General features: G+C 41.9%; 1 protein-coding gene across 2 annotated transcripts in view; it reads left to right on the top strand.

The window, feature by feature from the left end:
• Positions 1-26,198, top strand: part of LOC137647105 (uncharacterized) — a 371,223-nt gene that overhangs the window by 135,057 nt on the left and 209,968 nt on the right. The window contains exons 12-13 of one of the 2 annotated variants that reach the window (XM_068380337.1): positions 10,662-14,753; positions 14,934-15,094. In XM_068380337.1, the coding sequence (XP_068236438.1) occupies positions 10,662-14,753; positions 14,934-15,094 (4,253 nt within the window). Of the gene's footprint in view, positions 1-10,661; positions 15,095-26,198 lie in introns of both variants that reach the window. The other variant, XM_068380336.1, reaches the window with a different exon arrangement.

Genomic DNA, 26,198 nt, shown 5'->3' with positions numbered 1-26,198 from the left:
ACTTCGCGGATTTTCACCTATCGCGGCCGCGACTGGAACCTATCTACCGCGATAAACGAGGGTTCACTGTATGTATATATATATATATATACTGTATATATATGCATGTATATGTATATATATATATATATATATATATATATATATATATATATATTTTATATATATATATATATATATATATATATATATATATACACATTCACAGTAGACCCATGGGATACGGCGTCCCCAGCTTACGTTTTTTTCACGTTACGGTGTGGAATATGATGTTTTTTCGTCCCCTCATTACGACATTTTCCCCACCTTACGGCATCGAATTCCAAAATTAGAACTTGGCGGTTTTTACGCGTACGACTGTGCGAGTCACTAGCCTACCACCATGCTCATACATCACTGCATACGTCACTATTATTACAAGACATCGTAGCAATACCCTGGAAGAGATGGAACGCCTTTTGTTGATAGGGAAAAAGGACAAAGAGGTTGTTGGCAATGATCATTTGTGAGAAGAGCCAGCGTAATGAACAGAAAGAAAGAAAAAAGTGAAGCAAAGAAAATTAAGATAGCATTAACAAGCTCTTTTAAAAAAGTCCTCTCTCTATTTTTGTTTCTCTCTAAACATAGCATTAACAGGTTCTTTAAATAAAATCTCTCTCTCTCTCTCTCTCTCTCTCTCTCTCTCTCTCTCTCGTTCTTCGCTGTTAAAGTGTTAGAGACGTCTGTTATTTTTTCTTCCGAGAGAGAGAGAGAGAGATTAAACAAAAATGTGTTTAGAGTACATATGATTTTTAACAGCGTCAACGAGTTGAAAGACAGTTAAATGTAATCAAGAAAGTAATATCAGCGAATCTGAATTCCTTTATTAACTAAAACAAATATTGATACAAAAACACTCGTGTGCGTATGCACAAACACACACACACAGGTGTAGGAATTGCTACTCAGTAGAAGACAGACGGTCGGGGAGGAGGTAGAGATGGTGCCTGTGATAATGTACTGTAACTCAGTGATGAAAATTAAAAATCAAAAGAAAAAAATGGTAGAAAATATGAAATATAAAAATTAAAAAAAAAATAAATAAGCTAAGTTAGATTAAAGTTTCTGTAGTGTAAGTTACGGTACGTTATCGCAGATAAAGGAATTCAGATTCGCTGACATTGCTTTTTTAGTTACATTTGTCTTTCAACTCACACTCACAAACACACTCGTGTGCGTATGCACAAACACACACACACAGGTGTAGGAATTGTTACGCAGTAGAAGACAGACGGTCGGGGAGGAGGTAGAGATGGTGCCTGCGATAACGTACCGTATCTCAGTGAAGAAAATTAAAAATCAAAAGAAAAAAATGGTAAAAAATAGGAAATATAAAAATAAAAAAAGAATAAATAAGTTAAGTTAGATTAAAGTTTCCGTAGTGTAAGTTACGGTACGTTATCGCAGATAAAGGAATTCAGATTTGCTGATATTGCTTTTTTAGTTACATTTGTCTTTCAACTTGTTGACGTTGTTAAAAATTATATGTACACAACACATTTTTGCTCTCTCTCTCTCTCTCTCTCTCTCTCTCTCTCTCTCTCTCTCTCTCTCTCTCTCTCTCTCTCTCTCTCTCTCTCTCTCTCTCTCTCTCTCTCTCTCTCAGGAAAAATTAATAGATGTCTCTAACACTTAACAGTGAAGAAGAACAAGAGAACAAGAGAGAGAGAGAGAGAGAGAGAGAGAGAGAGAGAGAGAGAGAGGAGAGAGAGAGAGAGAATTTATTTAAAGAACATGTTAATGCTTTGTTTGAACAGGTCGTCTTATGGAGAGTATTAAACGGATTTTGAGCGAAGCGAAACATCTATTTTTGGGTGAGGTAGCCATGTCGTCCTGATGGAAGTTCCTTTAAAGGTAGCTTCCTAGGTATATTTGACTACAGTGATATATCCCAGAGAATTTACCAAAGGTATCCAGAATTCTAACTCCTGGAGCGAATATCCCTTAAAATTTTAAAAGGGATATCGCGTAATATCAGAGGACGTATTCTTGACACGTCTCATGGCTATCTACACCCCCAATAGAGCTTTCACTTCTATGGGAAAGAGAGGCAAGAATAAGGAGAGTCGTTAAAGAGGCGACACTCCTACTGTACTGTAAATAGTGCGCCAAATCGCCACCACGAGGCGCCACCGAGCCATTCTTTGTATTTTTGTAGGTGTTGCAGATACAGTACCATAGGGAGGGATTTTATTATCCTTTTGTCCAAAAGAGGGTGGGTCCATCAGGACGACTTGGCTACCTCACCCAAAAATAGATTTTTTGCTTCGCTCAAAATCCGTTTTTTGGGCTCAGGCCATGTCGTTGTGATGGAAGTTTACCAGAGCATTAATGTATCTGTGGATTTTCAATAGTGCCGTTCATTTCGAAATAAATCTTTCCTTTTGGTCTTTTAGACCTAGAGACACTTGATGTTACTGTTATACATCAATCAGCTGATCATGAAATATGTCAGTGCTTCCTGCCCCCTACAGGGAAGAGTCTGGGTAGACTCAAGGAAAAAACCTGAGGATTGTGAGTTCAAGGAAACAATTTAGCAAACAGTTTGTATATTAGTGTCATTTTATACGTAAAGCATAGTCTGTATTAGGATAGTATTGATCTGTGCAGGTTACTGTACCTCCCAGGTCTGTCGATAAAGAGACGGACAGGTTTATATATGTGTAGGAAACCTTAAACAGTAAAATGAACAGTCTAGTACAATAAGATCTTACCTGTTTGCTTGGAACAATATGAATCTTAGTTCCGATATTTTCTTAAATATCAAAAGAGTCAAGGATGCTCTGACTTATACATACACTGGAATGTTTGGGGCGAAAGAGACGCAAATATTCGTTCTATTGTTTATTACAAAAAATAGAAATCATGGTTATATTCAATTACATTGTATGCTGAACAATTCTGCATAAAAGCATAAACAGTAATAACAGAAATAGAATAGGTTTCACCTGAAAAGGAAGCAATAGCCACTCTAAGGGAAATATAAAATTTCACTATACATTCTGTTGTTACTAGGAACACTGTGCATATAAGTATGCCTGGCACTTGTGTCAGTCTATTATGCTTAGTGTCACCTGTGTAGAGAGAACAGTCTATAGTGTCATCACTAAACATAATACTCAACATGATATGCCTTACGAGTCTATCATGTACACCCTTCACTATAAGTCCCAAATAGTGCACTGTTCTTCGCAGTAATTAAGCAGCAGGTTTTATTACACTGCCCGCCGCCACCACATAAATTTAATTTCTTGTAATTGCTTCGCGTAGTGCTTGAAGAAAACCCTGGAGGACTTCCATCCAGTATAAGCACGAAGGCTTTCAAACGACATCGTCTGAAAGAAATTCAGAGACGAGGCAACTTTTCTCGGATCATGACCTGCGGGTGTACTGTCTGGATCCGTTCTGCATATAAAGTAGGTGATTTTCGCCCTTATTTGTTTCAAGGGTAACGTTGAACCGGAAGTCTCTCCCCTGAAAAGCTGACCTTCCTTAAAGTCTGAAGTTCTACGAAGATAGACCTTTAGGCATTCCACTGGGCAGAGGGATGCTTCTTCCTTCAGAGGGCAGATTCTCCAGGGACCCCATCTCTTAGTGGGCAGCTCGTTCTTGGCGAGAAACGTCGGGTCCGGAAAGAGGTTCAGTTCTCCGTTGTCTGTGAACTGAATGTGGCCATCATCCCTCGAGAGGGCCACTATTTCTCTAACTCTGGCTCCCGAGGCTAGTGCAAATAAGAATATCACCTTTCGAGTCAAGTCTTTCAGCGAGCAATCCTCATTGTTCAGGGTTGATGCTAAATGAAGAACTTTGTCCAAAGACCATGAAATGGGCTTAGGAGGAGCTGCGGGCCGAAGTTTAGCGCAGGCTTTAGGGATCTTGTTGAAGATTTCATTGGGAAAGTCTACCTGGAAGGCATAAAGCATTGGTCTGGCCAGGGCAGATTTACATGTAGTAATCGTATTGGCTGCTAAACCTTGTTCATAAAGATGGATGAAGAAGGACAAACAGAAATCCGTAGAAATCTCTTTAGGTTTCTTCGCCTTGACAAAGGCCACCCCCTTCTTCCTGGAAGACTCATATTGTCTTCTTGTCGACTTTGACTTGTATTCTTCTAAGAAGTTAATTCTGTCCCTAGAAATCCCGAACCGTTTCTTGACCACTAAGGCGAGAAAATCATGAGATGAAGGTTCTGGGTTTTCACTGATGAAGCTGAGACAGCCGATTTCTGCACTTGCTAAATCAGAACTGGGTCCGGCAACGGGATCAGTTTCAGACGTAGTTCCGTTACCAGAGGGAACCAAACGCTGGGGGGCCACTTGTGGGCCACTATTGCTGCTGTCCCTCGAAAGGATCTCAGTTTGTCGAGGACTTTCAGCAGAAGGTTGGTTGGAGGGAATAGGTAGGTCCTGGACCATCTGTTCCAATCTATGGACATTGCATCCATCACTTCCGCTAGAAGGATCCTCGTACGGGGCTACATACCGGGGTAGCTTCTTGTTGTCGCTCATTGCGAAGAGGTCTATTTGCAGTCCTGGGACTTTGCGTAAGATGAAGGAGAATGATCTTGTGTCTAGGGACCATTCTGACTCTATCGGTTTGGTCCTGGATAGAGTGTCCGCTGTCAAATTGCGGAACCCTTGAAGGTGGACTGCTGACAAGTGCCATCTCTTCTTCTCCGCTAGGCGGAGGATGGCTAGTATCACTTGGTTTATGTGAGGCGATCTCGAGCCCTGTCAGTTTAGGCATCTCATTATGACTTCGCTGTCTAGAACCAGACAGATGTGGATTGAGCAGCGGAGTTTCAGTTTCTTCAGGGAAAGAAAAACTGGCATGGCTTCCAGGAAATTGATGTGGAAGGTTTTGAAGAGGGGAGACCAGGTTCCTTGGACTTTCCGATGATGAGAGTGACCTCCCCACCCTTCTTTCGAGGTATCCGTGTGAACGGTGACTGACGGTGAAGACGGTTGTAAGGGAACCCTGTTCCTTAGGTTTTTGGCCTCCGACCATGGCTTGAGTAGGGATCGCAAACGATTTGGTATCGGTCTTTTTAGATCTCTTCGAGCGTTTGATGCGTATTTTCTCCAAACTCCTGATGCATCTTTTAATTGCGCTCTCAATACTGGATCTGTCACTGAGGCGAACTGGAGAGACCCCAACACTCTCTCCTGTTGCCTTCTTGATATCCTTGTGGACCGAAGAAGGCTTTTGACAGATCCTGCTATCTCTTTCCTTTTCTTTGATGGAATAGAAAGGCAGTGTGACTGCAAGTTCCAGTGGACACCCAGCCACTGAAACTTTTGAGCTGGAGACAGTCGAGATTTTTCCAAGTTGATCTTGAATCCTAAGTGTTCCAGGAACCGGATCACTTCCTTGGAGGCTTGCCTGCACTCTTCTTCGGATGCCTCCCAAACCAGCCAGTCGTCCAGGTAGGCTACCACCTGGATTCCTTTTAGGCGTACAGTAGTTGATGAATGACTGCATTCACAAGCTTGGTGAATACCCTTGGACCTATGTTCAGACTGAAGGGCATGGCTCTGAAAACATACTGTCTTCTTTGTAGTTTGAATCCCAGGTAGGGGGAACTTGACAGCTGATTGGAACGTGCCAGTACGCATCCGTCATGTCTATGGAGACTGTGTATGCTCGTTTGGGCAACAGGGTCCTGATGTGTTGAAGCGTCAGCATTGTGAACTTGTAGTTCACTATGAACTTGTAGTTCACTATGAACTTGTTGAGTGGTGACAAGTCCAGAATTACTCTGAGCTTTTCCGAGCCCTTCTTCGGAACACAAAATAGCCTTCCTTGGAATCTGACAGACTTTGCCTTCCTTATAACTCTTTTGTTCAAGAGTTCCTGAACATATTCTTCCAATATGGGGGTTGAGTGTTGGAAGAATTGAGGGAAGGTCGGTAGAGTTGAGCTCCAACTCCATCCTAGTCCGTCCTTGATTAGGCTGTGGGCCCAGGGATCGAAGGTCCAACGATCCCGGAAGAAGAAGGGTCTCCCTCCTACCGGTAGCATCTCACTTTGAGTGCTGGGTGGAGGATTTACCTCCTTGGCCACATCCACCCTTGTTGCCCCTACCTCTGAAGGGGCGTCTGGAGGAACCTCGAAAGGAACCTCGAGACTTCGGCCGAAAGGTCGTAGATTGCCTTTCAAACTCTGGGGTGAACACTGGTGACTGAGTCGCCAGCGTTTGGGGCACCAGTTGGAAGGTGGTGGGTGGTTGTGCCACCGTCTGGGACACCGTGGCCATGGGAAGCTGTTGCTGTTGCTTAGGCCGAGAGGACACTTTAGGTCGATTTGGTCTATTCTTTGGCTGGGGACCCTCATCAGCTGAAGATTTTCTTTTAGAGGACAAGCCCCATTTAGAGAGAAGGTTTTTATTCTCAGTGGTAGCTTTGTCCACGACCTCTTTGACCACTTCACTTGGGAAGAGGTCTTTTCCCCAAATGTTAGAAGCTATCAGCTTCCTTGATTCGTGTCTCACCGCAGCCGAGGCGAACACGAACTCTCTGCAAGCCCTTCGGGCTTTAATAAAGTTGTACAGATCTTTGGTTACTGTCGCCAAATGGGATTTGGTGAAGACCATGTACATGTCCGGGGTATCTGGGATGCTTGCCATTGTCTCCAGGCCAGTCTGCAGAGACAAGGAAGCAGCAAGACGTTCTTTTGTCTCCTGTTCCCTACGCAGGAGAAAGTCTGACAGCTTCGGGAGGTCTTCGCCGAACTGTCGTCCAGCAATATCTGCCTCCAGCTTCCCAACTGTGAAGGTGTTGTGCACATCCTTCCAGTCCGCATCGTCTGATGGGAAGGCAAGGGAAAAGGGTCTACACTCTTCCAGTGTAGGGCACGGTTCCCCTGCCTGGACTGCCTTTAAGGCTGCCTTAAGCCCTTTGTCCATAAATGGAAAGGCACTTTTGGGGTCAGCAATGAAGGACGGGTGCTTCTTGCTGAGAGCCGGCACCTTGGAGCTAGTAAAGGCCCTCTCCTTTAAGGTGGTGGTATATAAGGCCTGAGCCTTAGAGAGTTCAAGGACAATAGTTTCCTTCGGCTCTGTCTCCTCTTTGGATGCAGGTTCCGTCTTAAGACGGACATAGCAATCCGGGTAGGCCACTTTGCTGGGCCAGAACTCAATCTCCTCCACTGGGACAGTGCCCAGTTTTTCTGAGAGGAAGACCTTCCCCACCGACATGGGCATGTGCTCTGCGTACCTACAGGGGTTAACGTCAGAGAAGGCGGGGAGATCCTTAACGTTTAGCTTCTTCGGGGCCAAAGGTGATGCAACCAGCTGATGCATTTCTGTCCGAAGAGAGGCCTCCTTCTCGGACGATTTCTTTTGAATGTCCTGTACCATGGACAACAATGAGTGCAACGTACTCGTTATAGAATCTAGTTGGGGTGCAGTGGAAGAGGTCGAAGGCACCGGCTCATTCACTGTGGCCGATGATACCGAAATCGTTTCAGCTCTCTCGACTTCTGTCTCAGGTGGAACTTCATCCGCCTGATCCAATTCCTCCACTAGGAGATTTTTCTCAGTCTCTGAGACAACTGACATGTTGTCCTCTAATTGGATGCTCTCTAATGCATCCGAAACTTCAGATTCAACCGGAATCTGAAACAGGGGAATCTCAGGTTGAGCCTGGGGAATAACCGCATCCGAAGATGCCCTAGGGAAAAGACAAGCCCTCATCTTTTCATTAGGAAGGTATGGGCCAGAAGTGTTCTTCTGGAAGTCCCTAACCCATTTTCGCAGCATTTCCCTTGCTGTGTCCCTTGACTCAGTGGACTTTTGATCGTCAAAAGCCTCTCTTACCAGTTTTTCACAAACGGTACATACCTGCGGGTCCCACTACTTGAGAGCCCCCTTGGTGGCTGCGCAGCGAGCATGGGCCCTGCACATGTCGTGGCTGTAGAAGTTCTTACTACGGACCCTGCAAAAACTGTTCCCGCACTCGGGATGCTCCTCCTGTAAAGAAAGAAAAGCATATAAGTATTCGGTGAAATTCTCAGATTTCAGCATACAGTACTGGAAAGAGAACAAATGCCCGGTACTGAAAAAAAAAAAAACTTTTAAAACAAACTATGGTACTTAACATTGGTAAAGGTGAAGTAGCAGCGTCAGTCATGATGAATTAACGACAAACACTTGAAAAACACCGAGAGCACAAAAAATACGACTATGCGGGCAAGTCCAAAACAGAAGGATGTTCTAGAGGGCGCGCGTAATAGGTGTCGGTGGCATGGTCCAACTGTGTTCTCTAGGGCCTGTTACAGCCCTTCCCTTTGATGGAGGAATTATCTAAATGGAAGACAGCCTGTGAATAGTGGTTTTCACATGCCCCTGTTGTATACACGACACCCACAAGGTGCTCGCGCGAGGGTAGTAACCTCTGCATTCCATGCTTTTATCTTTCTCTAGTATATTTGGAAGATTTATATTAGAAAAGTGTAAAGAAGGACTTCTTTCACCGGACGTCACAGGTCACCCCAGAAATAGACTTTTCGCTTCGCTCAAAATCCGTTCTTTATGCGAGGCCATTGCTCCTTTATCATCTCTCTCCTTCACTAACTCTGCCATTATCGCCAATATTACCAATATTATCTCATGTATACATTGAAAATGAGAGGATTCCACTTCACCTTTATAAACAGAAACCTTTACAGTGCTACAATTGCTTCAAGTTTGGACATCCATCTAGAGTATGCTAAGACGAAAAGATCTGCAACAATTGTTCATAGCCTGAGTATGGACCCTGCAATATTATTGCAAAGTGCACAAATCGTAGCCATAATCACAAAGCAACTTTTAAGTAATGTCTTCACTATGAAATAGAAGAAGCAGATGTTGAAAAGTCAGATGCAGAGCATATCAGTGTAGGATATGCTTGGGGACTTCTAACCAAAACCAAAAGTTACGCCAAGTGCTTAAAATCTAAGGATGCAGGACATCCCCCTCTCTACTAACTAGTGGGGGATAGTTACACTTCACAAAAGCTTTGACGGCGGGTTTCAATTACTGCTGAAATAATACTCCTACGTAAAGAGCTGCTGGTTTGTATACTTAGGAAAAATACAAATTATTCCAAATGTTTCATTTTTCCTTTGTAAAACCCCTTTTTATGATAAGATACTGGCTCTCTCAGCTATTAAAGAGTTCAGGTCTATGCTTGATACTGTCATGAAGCATTTTTTGTTTTATTTATCGGTTTCAAATATAATAGCAGATTTTTCAACACTTCACAACTTTATTAAGAAACCTCCTATTATTCAATTAGTTCATTGGAATTTATATGTAGTTTTGCAATATCTAAAAGGTCCGGGTTATGAACCATTGTACCTGTAAAGTTTAGACTTAAAAGCTCCGACTATCAAACCACTCTTTTTCCCTTAGGCTTAGGATCTGACCAAACTCAGTGAATTAAGGGTTCTCACCAAGAAGGTCAGGTTTTCTGTGGATAGGATGATCTTATCACTTTTACCAAATTCCAGAGCCAAGGACTATTGGCAAAAAGTTTGACAGGATGATTTAATACAGTTTTTTTTCTTTAACTTAGAAAGTTAAGCATTCAGTGGGTAGGTTTTTGTGCCATGAAAGGACATTGAAGAGTTATTTAAATGGAATTGAGTCTACTAGAGGAAATGTTTCTAATTTATTTTGTGGAGTTAGCATGCCCATTTTCCCTCTATTCAAGAATAGGATTGTATATTTTACACCTGGAAGTTGGAGCTCCAGATATTAGGGGTGCTGTTACTATTTCTTTGGAAAATTATCTTTAAAATTAGAAAGGATTATGTTGCACCTCAATGGCATGCCAAACCAGTTTTTCCAAATCATTATATAATAGGTACTGTACTTGGTTTGCTTATGAGGATTATGAGTTTTTAATGTAATTAATATCTTTATAATCTCATTTTGATAGTATAGTAATGGGTTTTTAGTTTAAAACTGCATGACAGTTTAGTAAGAAATTTTAAATCTGTAGGTAAGTTTTACATAGCTTAAGTAAAGTCGTATACCTCAAAATGAAAGATGAAGTTTTAGTGGAATACTTAAGAAAGATTTTTGTTATGTATGCTTTAACAAAGAAGATAAAATTTTTTTGCTAGATATTGCATATTCAAGCAAACATGGAATGTTATTGAAATTTAAATTAGTTGTATCAGGTTGGTTGGTTTATTATTTGACTTTGAAATTGGTTCATATGTTTATCACTTTCCCTCGCATGCCCACCTCAAAAGTATCAGCATGGTGACTCACTGGTATGATTCTTGGAAATAAACAGAAATTTTTATGATAATTTTTTACATTTGATACTACCCCCTCCCCTGTAGTGAAGTAATGAGATTTTTATCTTCTATAGAGGTCTACCACAACTTCAGTGCTATGATTCAATTATGTTACCCATGGTAGCAGATGCTGATATTACTCCTGCTAAATGATGCTCCAGCTTTGGCTAGCCACCTTGAGGGGAGAGAGGTATATATGGGAGAGCAAGATTTTTTTTTTTTTAGGTCTTGATGCACGAGTTTCGAGATTATTAGTATTTTGACTCTGTTAAGTATTTGAATGATAAAAATTTATAATCAATATACTGTTATACATTTTCCCCTCATTACAGATTCTTCAGAACCTGCTAGAGAGAGATCAACTACCTCAGATGAAAAAGCAGTAAAAAATCATCATGTCAAGTCACATAAACAAAAGAGAGAGGATTCAACCTCCCTTTCAAAAACATCAAAAAATGTTGTTCCATTAACAAGAACTTTAGAATCTGTTACAGCACAAGATTTTAAGGTTATTATTTGTGATTCACAGGAAGAACTTAAGGGGCCACTGGATAATGTTGCTGCAAAATATATAGGGGGTACAGATGTTATTCCAAGTTCTCTTAACAGTCAGGAGCAACAGGAATTGTTGAATTTGAGTTTCAAAACGTCGGCAAATAATTTCCCTATATTGAGGAAAATGGAATCGGTGACCCAAGTGGATTTGGAACTGAATACTCTGGGTTATAATATGCAAGTTCCAAGTAAACCTAGCAATCAGCCGGTCTCAAGAAATAAAATTCAAAAGAAATCAGAGTTGAAAGTAGATAATGAGTCTTGTATGAAAAAATGTCCTAAAGTTTCTAAGAATTGTGAGGTAATATCCTGCCATAATACAAGTATTATCAACTTGGATGACTATCCTGATAATTATCATGTTGATAGTAAAGGAAATAAAAGACAACCTTTCATTCACACATCAAAATCTGGAAAGAAACAAACTCTCAGTGGTAAGAAAGATGGAAAATGTTCACCTGTTACTTTTCCATCTGTTAATAAATCTTTCCCAAACATTTCCCCAAAGCAAAGTTTTTATCCTGCACTTGAATTTACATCTCCAATATCAAAATCTAAGAAATCATTGCGCCAGAAGGAGCCTGTACCAATTAGTGGGGCTCTGTGTCCTAGTATAGAAAGCCCAGTAAAAGAAACTGAAAATATTAACTCGGAACAAAAGTTGAACAGAAATTCACTTTCAGGACAGCTTGTTACTGTCAGTAAGGATACATGCCCTACATTAAAAGAATCAATAAAAGTGGAAGAAATTGATATTGTTCCTGATCCAAAAGCAGCTGCATCTGCTATTCAGAGTTCGATTAGTAAGGATATAATCCCTTCTGTAGTAAGTTCAATGAAAGAAACAGTGTTGAAAAGCCCAAACCCAGAATTAGGTGAACATCCTTCAAAATATTCTCCTTCTGTCATTAAGTCATCTCAAATCAAGATTTCAAATAATTTGAAAGAAAGTTCATTGCTCCTTAAAGTTATGGAAGAAAGGGAGCATGTGGTTCCAGTTTTAGATCTAAATGAAAAACATTCTGAAGGGTTGCTTAATGATAGAACTATAATTCCACCTTCTCCAAGCCCTGATAATGATTTGTGTGGTAGTAGTGTTACAGTTTGTCCTCCACATCAAGTTGAAGATGTTTTTGATAATGAAATTTCAAGACCTGTCTCTACAAGTCTAGGTGAAGAATTTCTTGGTTATAAGTCTGCAATTCCTTCCGCAAACCAAGAGGAATGTATGGATTCAGTAAACACATCCCAAAATCCCATAAATATTGCAGTCCCTCAGCTACAAAAGACAGTTACAGATCCAAAAATAAAACATTGCAATTCAGTTCATGCAGATACTGAAATGAATTGTGCACCAGCAACAACAAATATTGATATGCTTAATGCTACAAAGCCACTTTCAACTCTATTAAATGGTGATAGTTCTCAAGATTTACTGGAGGTAGTGCCATTCTATTCAAAGAATTGTGCTACAATGACTGAAAAAGGAAATGTAGTAAACATCTCTAAGACATGTTTAAGTGTGTTTCCCAAGAAACTGTCTTGTGATTTAAATAAATCCAGTGAAATAGAAATTTTTAATAGTATTCCTGGTGTTGAATTAGATGGTCATGGTTGCTTAGAGGTACTAAATCACTTGCATTCTGAGAATAAAGCAGTAGGCATTGAAGATTCCCCAACCAAATCTTATGAGAATAAGAATAGTCCAAGACCTTCTTTGGTCTCTACTTTAAAAATTCTAGCTGAGTATCCAATGAAGTCTCCTGTAAATATTTCAACTAAAAGAAAACGGAATGAACAAACACCAGATGGAGAACTACCAACAGTTATGCAGACTAAAGCTGGAACCCCCTCTTCAAAAAGGCGAAAAATTCCATATCTCTTGTCTGATCATTCAAATGAAAATACACCATCTAAAGCATCAAAATTCGAAGGCAAGAGTAGAAATACCTCTAGAAAGAAAAAGCTCTTTGACACCTCATCTTTTGAGATTCTTCAAGACAGTCCTCCTGTGGAAGAGAATATACTTAAAGATATGCACACAATCATTAAAGGAAATGAACCAGCTGAAGAGGAAGAATTGCAAGAAATACAAGTAAATGGTATAAAAAGAAATAATAAGAAACAAAAGAAGAGTATTTTTACACAAAAAAAGAATACTGATGAGAAAAATATATTGCACTCAAAAAAATCTGATGGTAAAAGGAAATCTAGTAGGGAGAATGAAATAAGATTAGAATCTGTGGATTCATTTGAGAACTGTTCTAAATCCAAAATTAAAAAGAAGAAAGGTAAATCAAACCTAGAGGCATCAGGGGGTTTTATGGAGTATCCTGAAATAGAAGAAATACCAACTCGTGACCATAGTGTATATTCTGATTACAGCAGTTCTGGTGTTGAAACGGAACATAGTTGGATGTATTCGAAGAAAACAAAGATATCTGATGTATCAAAAACTTATTCAAGCAAAAAGAAACCTTTAGATAGATCACATCCAAAAAGTTCTAGCAGCAATGATGAATGGAAGCCATTTAAGGAAAGGAAAAGAAAAACTGTCCCAAAGGTAAAGCACAGTTCTCCAGTAAAGTCTAAACAGGAATTAGAAGGAAAGAGGCCCATTAGAGAGTCTAAAAGGCGATCTTGCAAAGAAGGCATTTCATACTGTGAAAATAATTTGGTAAATACTGATGCAGAGACACCAAAGAAATTGAAATTATATTATTACATGTCTGATAAAAAAGCAACTAAATCAAGAGACATGGAGCAAGAAAATCCTGTCTCTCCTGAAATATTACGACATAGTGGAAGCTCTGTTGATTCTGGGAAATCTAACTATTTAGACTTCCAACTTTCCCAAAAAGTAAAAGGAAGTAAAAAGTCTCTCTTTATTCCAACAGAAGCTAAAATAAGGGGAAATGAAATATCAAAATGTTTTGAGTCCTTCTCAGAAATTGAGGATATTTCTTATGGGAATGTATCAGGTATTGGCATAGGGGAACTTAGTCACAATGCTATAAAGCAAAACCTTTCTATTAGATCTGAAAATGAGTTAGAGATTATTACAACAGAGGTAGAAATTCATGCATCAGATATGGTTATACAAAGAAAAGATTTAATCCTTGATTCAGAGGCATTAGAAAAGAACAATATTAATATCTCGGAGATAAGTGAAATTATGGTACCTGCCAAAACCAAATCTCACATTGCCTATAGTGGTCCTCGACATAGTACTTTAATTCAAGACGAGGATTCACAAATACCTGCTACTGGAAGGTTCAGCTATATTGCTGATGCTGAAAATAGTTCTATGTATCAGGAAAGCAACTCTGATTTGCCCCATTGTGCAAAAGAAGTAACTGTTGGAGTAGACTTGAGGCTACCTGAAAGTATTTCTTCTTTTGAAAACAATGTATATCTTCAATTTGATAAGTTAGAAGTTTCCAGTGAAATTTCTAAAGTAAATGAATGTTCATACAAAGAAATTGACATGTGTGGAAGGAAGGAAGCATTTTCAAGTATTGAAAAAGAACATGAACCCGTTGGTAAAGCTAATCCAGTTATTCATTTAGTACTCTCCGAGGATGCAGAAGTTGTTACTGAAAATTCCCAGGATAACCAAGGTATAAGGATGCGAACAAATTCTCCAGAAACTCATAGCAAGTTACCGGAAACAAGTAAAGAAAAGGAAATGGCCACATCTGTCAAGTATGTTTCTGGCCAGGAAGTGGTATCTAGTGAAAAAGTCATGCTGCCAGTTGACAGAGAAACTGTGGATACCAATCCTGTCAGCAACCACCCAGGTAGTACTACTGACCTAGATAGTTCTGTAAACCAGCAAGGTGGCACTTCATCCATTGTAGTATCTACTGGTGAGTTTTCACTTGAAAAACAGTTAGTTGAACCTTATGGTGAACTTTGTGCTGCTGCTACTGAAAAGGAGTCCATGGTTGAAAGTTCCCATCTTCAAGATGCTAATCAATCCTGTTCTGAGAAATATATTTCTACTGTATCCCCAGGTATTACCCATATGACTAACTTTCTCTCTCCAGACACAACAAATATGAATGATGTACCACCAAACACACCTGCTAGTTTGGCTTCAGCCACTCCACTGGGACAAGTTTTTCAGCTTTTGGACAAGTTAAGCAATAATGGTTTTCAAGATTTTGCAAAAGCTCAAATTGTTTCCCCAACTTCTCGTTTAAGTGATGTGAGTATAATTTTCTTCAATGTGGACCATATATTGCTTAGTAACAACATCAGATTAGGTTAATTATAAATCCAGTGTGTTAAAGCTTTTTCAGATTGAGTATAAAATTTAGTACCGAAAACAAAGTTAAGCAATTTATAACTTCAAAATAATTATAAAAAAAAAATTTCATGGGAAAACATCTATCACTAATATGTTTGCAAAACCTGTGTTGGTTTTTATTCCAGACATTGTTTCCAAATAGTAATTTTGTTTTTTGGCTGGCTGTAGTATGCATGCACACCTTTTTATCTAAATCCCCAAGTTTGTTCACAACCCCACTTCCTCATGTAGTGTGGAGATTTTCAGGGAGGAGAAAACCTTTCATTAATAGCCATGGGTTTCTATAAAAGAACTAATTTTAAACATTTTTCCCTGTTGGAGCCCCTGGGCTTATAGCATCTTGCTTTTCCAACTAGGGTTGTAGCTTGGATAGTAATAAAGGGATTTTGACGTAGGAAAAATCTATTTCTGGGCGAGGGACCTGTGCCGCCCAGTGAATAAGCTCCATTTAAGCACTTATTCTTAGGTAATTTACTGCTAAATATACCAGAGAAAAAATGTAAAGGAGTGCTAGGTTAACTAGCTCGCTCACCTATTGGTGTCGGTATAAAATTGGGCGTATATTCCAGAGGTCCCGCACTATTTAGATTAATCCACGACAGAGAACCCCAATAGAGGAGAGCCGTTCAACCTCACTCGGTACTACTACAATGCATCCGCTCAGAACCCAACTCCTTAGCACCCAAAGTTTGGGGACTCCAAGGGAGAGGAGCTGGGAGGGTTCACTGGGCGGCACAGGTCCCTCGCCCAGAAATAGATTTTTCCTACGTCAAAATCCCTTTTCTGGGCTCGAACCTGTGCCGCCCAGTGAATCTATACAAGAGAAAAATGTCACCAAACTTGCAAAATAAAGGAAAAAACATAATCGTAAGAGAAATACAGGATGCTTTAATCAGAGATGAGTACCAAAAAACAATTATAAGGGTATCTTAAATATGAACATAAATCCAATAAGGTAGGTATAATAATGCCGTGAGTGATAATATATACAGATACTCAGGAGCATAAAATTTACAAATATAATAACAGTATTCAGGTGCGAGACCAACGAATACAATAGGGTATAAATGAGGCAGGTAAGAGGGAGAGATAAAGAGTCAAGGCATTAACCTGTGAGTTACTCGGGAGTAACTACGCTCCCTGCGGCTACTGTAGAAAATTTTAGGGCTTCCAAATGTTTAAGGTAGTGTTTCTTGAACACTGACGGTGATTTCCACCCTGTATACCTGGAAAGGTCTGTAAAATTCATGTGGTGAAAGAAGTTCACCGAGGTGGCAACCGCCCTGATATCATGTGCAAGAGGAAAAGAGTCAGGGTTAGCTTGTTTAATAAAATACAAAATTTGTTGCCTGATCCCTTTAATAGTAATGGTACCGCCTTGTTCTCTAACGAATAGAGGCCCCGAGGAGTTAGAGGAGGTCCGGGATAGATAAGACCTAAGAGTAGTGACAGGGCACAGCGACGGATCTTGCGTGAGGGGAACAATTTTCCAGGAGGTCCATCTGTTTTGAGGGTCTTCATTCTTAGCCAAAAAGAATTTGTTAGGAGAAAGAAGGACCTCTCCTGAAGGCAGAAAGTCAATATGACCCGGGTCTCTCGACAAGGCTGCCAATTCAGAAATTCTTGCCCCGGAAGCCAAGCTCACTAGGAAAAGTGTTTTCCTGAGAAGGGGCATGTAATCACAAGAACTGTTAATGGTATCAGAAGCCAATTTGAGTACGTCATTAAGGAACCAGGTCACCGGGGTAGGACGAGTAACCGGTTTCAGTCTGGCACAAGCTTTCGGAATTGAAGCTAACAAAGAGTCGGTTAAGTCTATGTTAAAACCCACTAGGAAGATCTTTTTCAGAGCCGATTTAATAGTGGTGATAGTATTGGCTGCCAGACCTGATTCTAATAAAGATCTAAAGAAAGTGACTGTAAGGTTCAAGTTCATACAGTTCACGTCTGAGTCTATTAAAAATTTTGCCAACTTTTTAACTGCAGAGTCATACTGACGGATGGTGGAATCCCGTTTATCTGATTCTAGGAACAAGGTGTTTTGAGGATCAATATTGGCACCATGCATAGCCGCAAACTTCATAAAGTCCATAAAGTTAGGGCGCTCTGAATGTTTGAGAAAGCGTACACAACGCGTGTTTGTACTATCTGAGACAGAACCGGATTGGGTATCGGGTGAGGGTATAGTCTCAACTCCCGCAGGAGAGGATACCAGTTGCTCTTGGGCCAGTTGGGTGCGACCAAGGCTACTTATCCCTTGAAGGATCTCAGTTTGTCTAGAACTTTCAGCAAAAGATTCACCGGGGGAAAGAGATAAATCTTTTCCCAGTTGTCCCAATTCTGTGACATGGCGTCTGTGGCGTAAGCCTGAGGGTCTAGATTGGGAGCCACATATACTCTCAATTTGTGGTTGGATTCCGTGGCGAAGAGGTCCACTTGGAGACCGGGAACCTGAGAGAGAATCCACCGAAATGACTTTAGATCGAGTGACCATTCCGATTCTAGAGGGGAGGTCCGGGACAGGGCGTCTGCCACTACATTCCGGACTCCCGCCAGGTGGACAGCTGAAAGATGCCAACGGTTCGAGGCTGCTAGGGAGAATATGGCTACTAGAACATGGTTCAGAGGCCCTGACTTTGACCCGCCTCTGTTGAGGCAGCGGACCACCACTTCGCTGTCGAGGACCAGACGAAGGTGTTGTTTCTTGGGAAGAGCGAGACGTTTCAGGGTTAGAAGAACTGCCATGGCCTCTAGCACATTGATGTGAAAATGGCGGAACAAGGGAGTCCAAAGACCTTGAACTTTCTTGAGCTGAGAATAGCCGCCCCAACCTGATAGGGATGCGTCTGTGTGAATGATTAATTCCGGGGGCGGAAATCGAAGGGGAACTGACTTTGACAGACTGTTTGCTCTTGTCCAAGGAAGAAGTCTTTCCCGTAGAATGGGAGGAAGGCGGACTTTCCTGTCCCGGAGCTTCCGGTTCGCCCTCGAACGCCAGACACGATTGATATCTTTCAATTTTGCCTTCAGAAGAAGATCCGTCACTGAGGCAAACTGAAGGGACCCCAGAATCTTCTCTTGAAGCCGTCTGGAACTTACTTTGTCTTTGAGAAAGCGTTTGGTGTTTCTTGCAATCTCTAACCTCTTGGGTCTGGGAAGACACAGAGTATGAGATATAAGATCCCATTGCAGGCCGAGCCATTGGAACTTCGATTTTGGAAGAAGACGGGACTTCTTGAAGTTGATCTGGAAGCCTAGAGATTGAAGATAATGGATGACTTTGTGAGTGGCTTTTAGGCAATTTTGGGAGGTGTCTGACCAAATGAGCCAGTCGTCCAGATAGGCTACTACTTGAATCCCTTGATTCCTGAGTTCCTGAACAGCGACTTCTGCTAGCTTTGTGAAGATCCTTGGGGCAATGTTGAGCCCGAAAGGCATCACCTTGAAGGAGTAACTTTTGTCCCCTAAGCGAAAGCCTAGGTACGGACGGAAGTGTCTCGCTATCGGGACGTGATAGTAGGCGTCTGTAAGATCGATAGAGGTGGTGACGGCCCCACGGGGAAGTAAGGTCCGCACCTGCGAGACGGTAAGCATTCGAAACTTGTCGCATTGAATGGACAAGTTGAGAAGGGATAGATCTAGAATCACTCTTCTCTTGTCTGAATCCTTCTTCGGGACACTGAACAGCCGACCTTGAAACTTCAGATGTTTCGTTTCTTGTATGGCATTCTTTTGTAAAAGTTCCTGGACAAATTCGACCAGGTCCGGAGTGGAATGTTGACGAAATTTGTTCGGAGGAGGAGGTCCTTGAATCCAACTCCACCCTAGTCCCTTGGAGATGATACTGAACGCCCAGGGACTGAACCTCCATTTGTTGCGGAAGGCATAGAGCCTCCCCCCTACCTGCTGCACCTCAGTATTGGTTTGAGGAGTTGCCTCCACGTCCGCCTCGGAAGTTCTTTCCTCTGCGAAAGGCTCTTCCCCTGCCTTTGTTCTGGTTAGAGCCACGGTGGTAGCCTCTACCTCTACCATAACTCTGGGAAGAGCTATGAGCCTCGTAGGACTGGTTAAAGGCAGGGGAAGTGGCGGAGGCACCAGAAAGCTGGCTCTTAGGTAGCAGAACGGTGACATAGTCATCCGAAGGAGCCCGAGAGGTGGAAGGCTGTGCAGGGGCAACAGAAGATGGAGGAAGAGGCAGCCGGAAGTTGGATGAAGCACTCTGTTGTTGCCTGAACTGGGTGGAGGTATATGGTCTAAGCTTCTTCCTACCCCGGGCTTGATAATTTGCGGGGTCATACTTGCGTTTAGGGGTCAAACCCCAACGGGCTTTAAGGCTCTGATTAACCCTAGTGGCCTCCGCCAAGACTTCCTCTACGAGATCCTCGGGGAAGAGATTTGAACCCCAACAGGAGGACCGGATGAGTTTATTAGGTTCATGCCTAATCGTCGCCTCAGCTAGAACATGCTTGCGACATCTGCGTTTAGCAGTAGCAAAGTCATATAAGTCATAATATAACGACTGTAGCGTAGCCTTGTTGAGAGACTTAAAAATACTCTCCGTATCGTAAGTCAAGGCTATCGACTCCGTGGATGTGGCCAGGTTTAGAGTACGGCCCACACGTAGGCGGGAATCATATTCCTGTTTAATGAGAGATTCCGGGAGACGGGGAAGCTTCTCACTAAACAAGACTGAGGCACAGTCTGCTGCAAGCTTGCCGGAGGTAAAGGTGGTATGGACGTTGTCCCAACACTCAATACCTGAGGGAAGAAGGAGGGAGATTGGATCCACCTCTCGGATGGGAGGCAAGGGCTTCTCCTCCAGAGCATATTGAAAGGCAAGCTCTGCCACCTTATTGACGCATGGAGTCAAGGTGTTCTTTTCCATTAAGAACATCGTAAAGGAGCTTTTATGAGGCGTCAGCATGGTGTTAGTGCAGCCGATGTCATTCAAAAATCTGGCCCAAACAGATTGGGCTTGCTCCTTCGGGAAGATGACCGTCTCTTTGGGGACCTTGTCTAATCGGACTAAAGCTTCCTCGGTAAGTCTGGCATAACCATGAAATGGAAATGCCAGACCCGGAGGAAAGAATTCAAAGTCCTCTAGAGGGCGAGTGCCAAGGCCCTCCAGAGTCAACATTCCGTCTGAGAACGGGGAATGAAGAGCCATCCGCCAGGGGTTGTTCTTGGCAAACGGCGGGAGCTTAGAGGCATCCGGTATGAGAGAGCTTTGGACTCTCTCCGGAGCTCCTTGCTCTAAAGCCCCAATTCTCTGACCGAAGTTAGAGAACATCGTGTCCATCCTCGACTGCATCTCCGAAACCAACTTTTCCTGCATCTCCGACACGATGCGAAGCATAGCTGATTCGGAAAGGCCCGGGCTAGCAGCAGGAGGGGCGGAAGGAACTCCCGGGTCGTGAGACTTAGAGGAGGAACCAGAGGTCTTTGAAGACGGGTTCGTACCATGTTTAGAGCCATGAGAAGTCTTGTGAGGCTTGCGAGCTTTGGGTAAGGTCCTTGAAGTAGACTTATCCTTAGGGGGAACCGGGTATGAACGTTGAGACGAATCACGGTCCCCAGAAAATCCAAGAAAGGAAGAGCGATCAGAAGAAGAAGAAAGAGCGGGGCTGAGGATAGGAATCTCAGCGCCGGACACACCTGCCTCACTTACCACCCTACCTGTATCCGGCTCGTCTAGCAACATTGGTTCGACGTCCAGGTTCATGGAGGCAACATTGTCCTCCAGACCTCCGGGGGCGTCCGATGGATCTTGCTCTGGGTCGATGAGACCCGTTATAGTGGCATCAATGTGGGCAATGATGGGAGCTGCCACATGCCTAGCCACAGCAGCTGAAGACTTGGCGTTGGGGTAAACCATGGTGCAGTAGTCCTCAGATAGGACGTACGGCCGCTTAGACTTTACATTCCGGGCAAAACCACCAACCCACACCTTCAGTGTGGCCCGAGCCGCAGACTTTTGCTCCGGGGATGCCTGAAATAATAGTGGGAATTATAAAAGGGAAACTCCCAATGGTCCTTCAAGACCATAGATATCTTACTAATAGTAAATAAAATAAGAAGGCAATATAGCCAACGGGACTCACCGAGTCAGAACCAAGGGTAGTGATGAGGTCGAAGCAAATCACACAGTTATCCGGGTGCCATACCACAACGTCTTCCAGTTGAACCCCACAAGGGGCGTGAGATCGGCAGACGGAGTGGCCACAAGGCTGGTGCAGAACAGCTGCACAGGCCGGCGTCAGACAATGCACCATCTGTAAAAAGAATAGTATATGAGAAACTGTAATTCTCTTAATTAGGGGCGGGTCTGGAGGACCCGGGCCTAACATAGGTCTAACACAAGATTAGAGCCTAACTGTACTATTCTATAAGTGGCCTAACATAGGTCTAACACAAGAATAGAGTTTAACTGTACTATTCTTTTAAGTAGGGCCTAACATAGGTCTAACACAAGATTAGACTGTAAAAAATAAAATAAATTTTTTTTTTTTTTTTTTTTTTTTTTTTTTTTTTTTTTTTTTTTTTTTTTTTTTTAGGGGCGGGTCCGGAGGACCCGGGCCTAACATAGGTCTAACGCAAGGTTAGAGCTTAACTATAATATTCTTACATAGGGGCGGGACCGGGGGTCCCGGGCCTAAACATAAGTCTAACTTGAAACTAAAGTATAGCCATCCATTCCGGTCAAGCCGGGAGCATAAAAAAGGATGCAAAAACAAGGAATTAAGACACATAGTGTCTGATTTCCCGGGGTGGGGTAGACCCCGGGCCGGGAAATAAAGGTATATTCAATACCAATTCCTTTAGGGACTCCGGGGTAGTGATCTGTCATATATAATCATCATAGGAAATGTTATAAAATAATAGGGGGGCGGAACTGTAACTAAGAACTGCCAATCGAACCCGGAGGGTTTCGTATAACATAAGCCAGAATGAAAAGTGAATATAAAATAGGGTACACCGGGATCCAACTCTGTAGACCGGTGGCCAACCAGACTAGACAGAGACTAAACCGCCGGGCCACCCGGAGGACAAAGTCCATAAACACTTAACTACCCCCTCTAAAAGGAGGGAAGGCAACGGTCCCTTAGTGGAGGGGGGAGAAGCCTAGCCTCCCACCTAGCTAGAGGGGGAGCGTGGGGGAGGATCACGTGATACGAGGCAGCAGGGCTACCAACTGACGATCCCCAACAGACAGATCAAACGGAGTAATGGCACAAATATTCATTATAATAATAATAAAAGCGTTAAATATATGAATAAACACATAGAAAATTTTTGGGCAAGGCATGCAACATAAATAATTAAATCGCAAAAGACACACCTGATGGCTAAAATAACATTGCCGCCTTAGCACGGTCGGCAGCCATAGCGATACGTAAATGATATCGGCCCAAAAATTGAACCACGAGGATTCTAAACGCTAAATAATGAATATTCACAATAACAAATAATATTTGATAATAAAAATAAAACACATAGTAACACCGCAAGTGAAAATTAAAAGCTCTCAAAAACAGGAGTACCAACTGTAGTGAAATCAAGCAAGATCGGTATGAACGAAGAGAATAAACTCCTATAATATAAATATTAAACGATCTAGGTTGCTCAAAACACAGTAAAACCCAGCTTGGTACTTAACTTGGACGGTGTCTCCTGGGAAACCGACGAAGAAGCCATAATTCACTAGAAAATATCCAAAAATCGAGAGCACTTGAAAAATGCGGGTTACTGCACAAGTCGTGCTAAACGGAGTTGGGTTCTGAGCGGATGCATTGTAGTAGTACCGAGTGAGGTTGAACGGCTCTCCTCTATTGGGGTTCTCTGTCGTGGATTAATCTAAATAGTGCGGGACCTCTGGAATATACGCCCAATTTTATACCGACACCAATAGGTGAGCGAGCTAGTTAACCTAGCACTCCTTTACATTTTTTCTCTGGTATATTTAGCAGTAAATTACCTAAGAATAAGTGCTTAAATGGAGCTTATTCACTGGGCGGCACAGGTTCGAGCCCAGAAATAATAATAATAATAATAGTAATAATTAGAAATTGATTGTTTCATCACATACCTATGATAAATATATTTGCCCAAATTGCAATTTAGGAGGAAGATCGATTAGATTGAAGGAAAACTTCCAAATATAGGTGGTCCTTGTTTTAAAATGGAGGTAAGTAGAAATAAAGTACTGAAGTCACTCCCCCCCCCATGCTAATATAGTATAGTAAAGACTTGATTTAAGACTTAATTCACACATTTTGACATTAAAACATAATTAAGACAAAAAAGAATATGGAGGACATAGATATATTTTAGAATCCTTCAAAACAAGATATATTTTAGAATCATTCAAAACAAACTTTCCCCGAAAGAGCATTTATCTAGATGTAAGAATCAGTATCTGTGTTATTATGTATCTGAAGTGGACATGATCTTGATAATGGTGTATCCATTTTTCTCTGCAAGTGTTTTTATGATCCCTTTCCTGGAAGGTGTGAAAACTGAAAATTTTGCATGGCTATCAAAGTAAGGCATTTTGAAACAATTGAAATGAAATTAAAAGGTTGTTGAACTGTGTACTACTACCAGTCACTAACACTCAACATCCTCTCTTAAGGGTCAGCAATGAATAGGGGCAAATGCTAGATTTAGGATATACAGTAGCTTTCAGAAAGGTAGACTGTACTTGCAGTTTCAATCCTGTTTGTGTTGGAATCCCAATTAGCATATGATTGGGCACCATCTTCTATTGGACCTCTAATCTAGCTTAGAATAGCCTAGAGTTAGAAAGAAAAGGAATTTTTACAAAACAATGTATGAAACTATTCTTTGTTGGAGGATTTTTTCCCATTAGCCATTAGTAACTCATCTGCAGTGCTACAGCAATTGTCAATCATCCTTGAAACAACAATTTCTTAGTCCGAATCCACTGTCAGTTTTTTAGTGAAATAATGACATTAGGATAGCCCAGGAAAAGTTTTAATCCTGCTGTTAGCAAGTCAGGTGCAGATTTTGTTGTTAGTGCAACCTCAGGTGAGGAAAGTGTATTGTGAAAGGCAGTTGATAATTTTTCCTCCTTTATTTAGCTGGCAAAAATAGAATCGTCATCAATCATCAACACCAGAGCTAAGCCTTGTTGATAAACTGCATCTTCAAGTTGTCAACTACTGCTTCCCTTGTTTTGCAAGCTGAGCAAGGATCAGGGTTGGTTGACACAAATATTCATTCAAGTCTATCCTACCTGATATGACTGCAGATTCTTGGTCATTGATACTCTTGAGTGAATTATATAAAGTAATTCCAGCTGCAAATTTGTCTATTCAAAATATGGCCAAGCTTATTCCAAGAGGCCCTCTCTACTTGGCCTGTACCAGTTTTATTCTTGTTAATACATACATACACCAAGGCACTACCCCCAAACAAATGAAACAAAAAAGGGAACGTCTCCTGTCTACGTTCCTCCCAGCCTGACAAGGGACTCACCGAGTTCGGCTGGTACTGCTAGGGCGGCACAGCCCACCCTCCCACATTATCCACCACAGATGAAGCTTCATAATGCTGAACCCCCTACTGCTGCTACCTCCATGGTCATCCAAGGCACCGGAGGAAGCAGCAGGGCCTACCGGAACTGCGTCACAATTGCTTGCCATTCATTCCTATTTCTAGCACGCTCTCTTGCCTCTCTCACATCTATCCTCCTATCACCCAGAGCTTCCTTCACTCCATCCATCCACCCAAACCTTGGCGTTCCTCTTGTACTTCTCCCATCTACTCTTGCATTCATCACCTTCTTTAGCAGAAAGCCATTTTCCATTCCCTCAACATGGCCAAACCACCTTAACACATTTATATCCACTCTAGCTGCTAACTCATTTCTTACACCTGTTCTCACCCTCACTACTTCGTTCCTAACCCTATCTACTAAAGATACACCAGCCATACTCCTTAGACACTTCATCTCAAACACATTCAGTTTCTGTCTCTCCATCGCTTTCATTCCCCACAACTCCGATCCATACATCACAGTTGGTACAATCACTTTCTCTTACAGAACTCTCTTTACATTCATGCCCAACCCTCTATTTTTTACTACTCTCTTAACTGCCCCCAACACTTTGCATCCTTCATTCACTCACTGACGTATATCTGCTTCCACTCCACCATTTGCTGCAACAACAGACCCCAAGTACTTAAACTGATCCACCTCCTCAAGTAACTCTCCATTCAACATGACATTCAACCTCGCACCACCTTCCCTTCTCGTACATCTCATAACCTTACTCTTACCCACATTAACTCTCAACTTCCTTCTCTCAGACACCCTTCCAAATTCAGTCACTAATCGGCCAAGCTTCTCTTCCACGTCTGCAACCAGTACAGTATCATCCGCAAACAACAACTGATTTACCTCCCATTCATGGTCATTCTCGTCTACCAGTTTCAATCCTCGTCCAAGCACTCGAGCATTCACCTCTCTCACCACTCCATCAACATACAAGTTAATCAACCACAGTGACATCACACATCCCTATCTCAGTCCCACTCTCACTGGAAACCAATCACTCACTTCATTTCCTATCCTAACACATGCTTTACTACCTTTGTAGAAACTTTTCACTGCTTGCAACAACCTTCCACCAACTCCATATAACCTCATCACATTCCACATTGCTTCCCTATTAACTCTTATCATACGCTTTCTCCATATCCATAAACGCAACATACACCTCCTTACCTTTTGCTAAATATTTCTCGCATATCTGCCTAACTGTAAAAATCTGATTCGTACAACCCCTACCTCTTCTAAATCCACCCTGTACTTCTAACATTGCATTCTCTGTTTTATCCTTAATCCTATTAATCAGTACTCAACCATACACTTTTCCAACTACACTCAACAAACTAATACCCCTTGAATTACAACACTCATGCACATCTCCCTTACCCTTGTATAGTGGTACAATACACACACAAACCCAATCTACTG

The sequence above is a fragment of the Palaemon carinicauda genome, chromosome 9, assembly GCF_036898095.1.
Source record: "Palaemon carinicauda isolate YSFRI2023 chromosome 9, ASM3689809v2, whole genome shotgun sequence".
In the NCBI taxonomy this organism is placed as follows: domain Eukaryota; kingdom Metazoa; phylum Arthropoda; class Malacostraca; order Decapoda; family Palaemonidae; genus Palaemon; species Palaemon carinicauda.
Note: the sequence above shows the minus strand (reverse complement) of the source record. Positions and strands in the feature narration are given on the sequence as shown.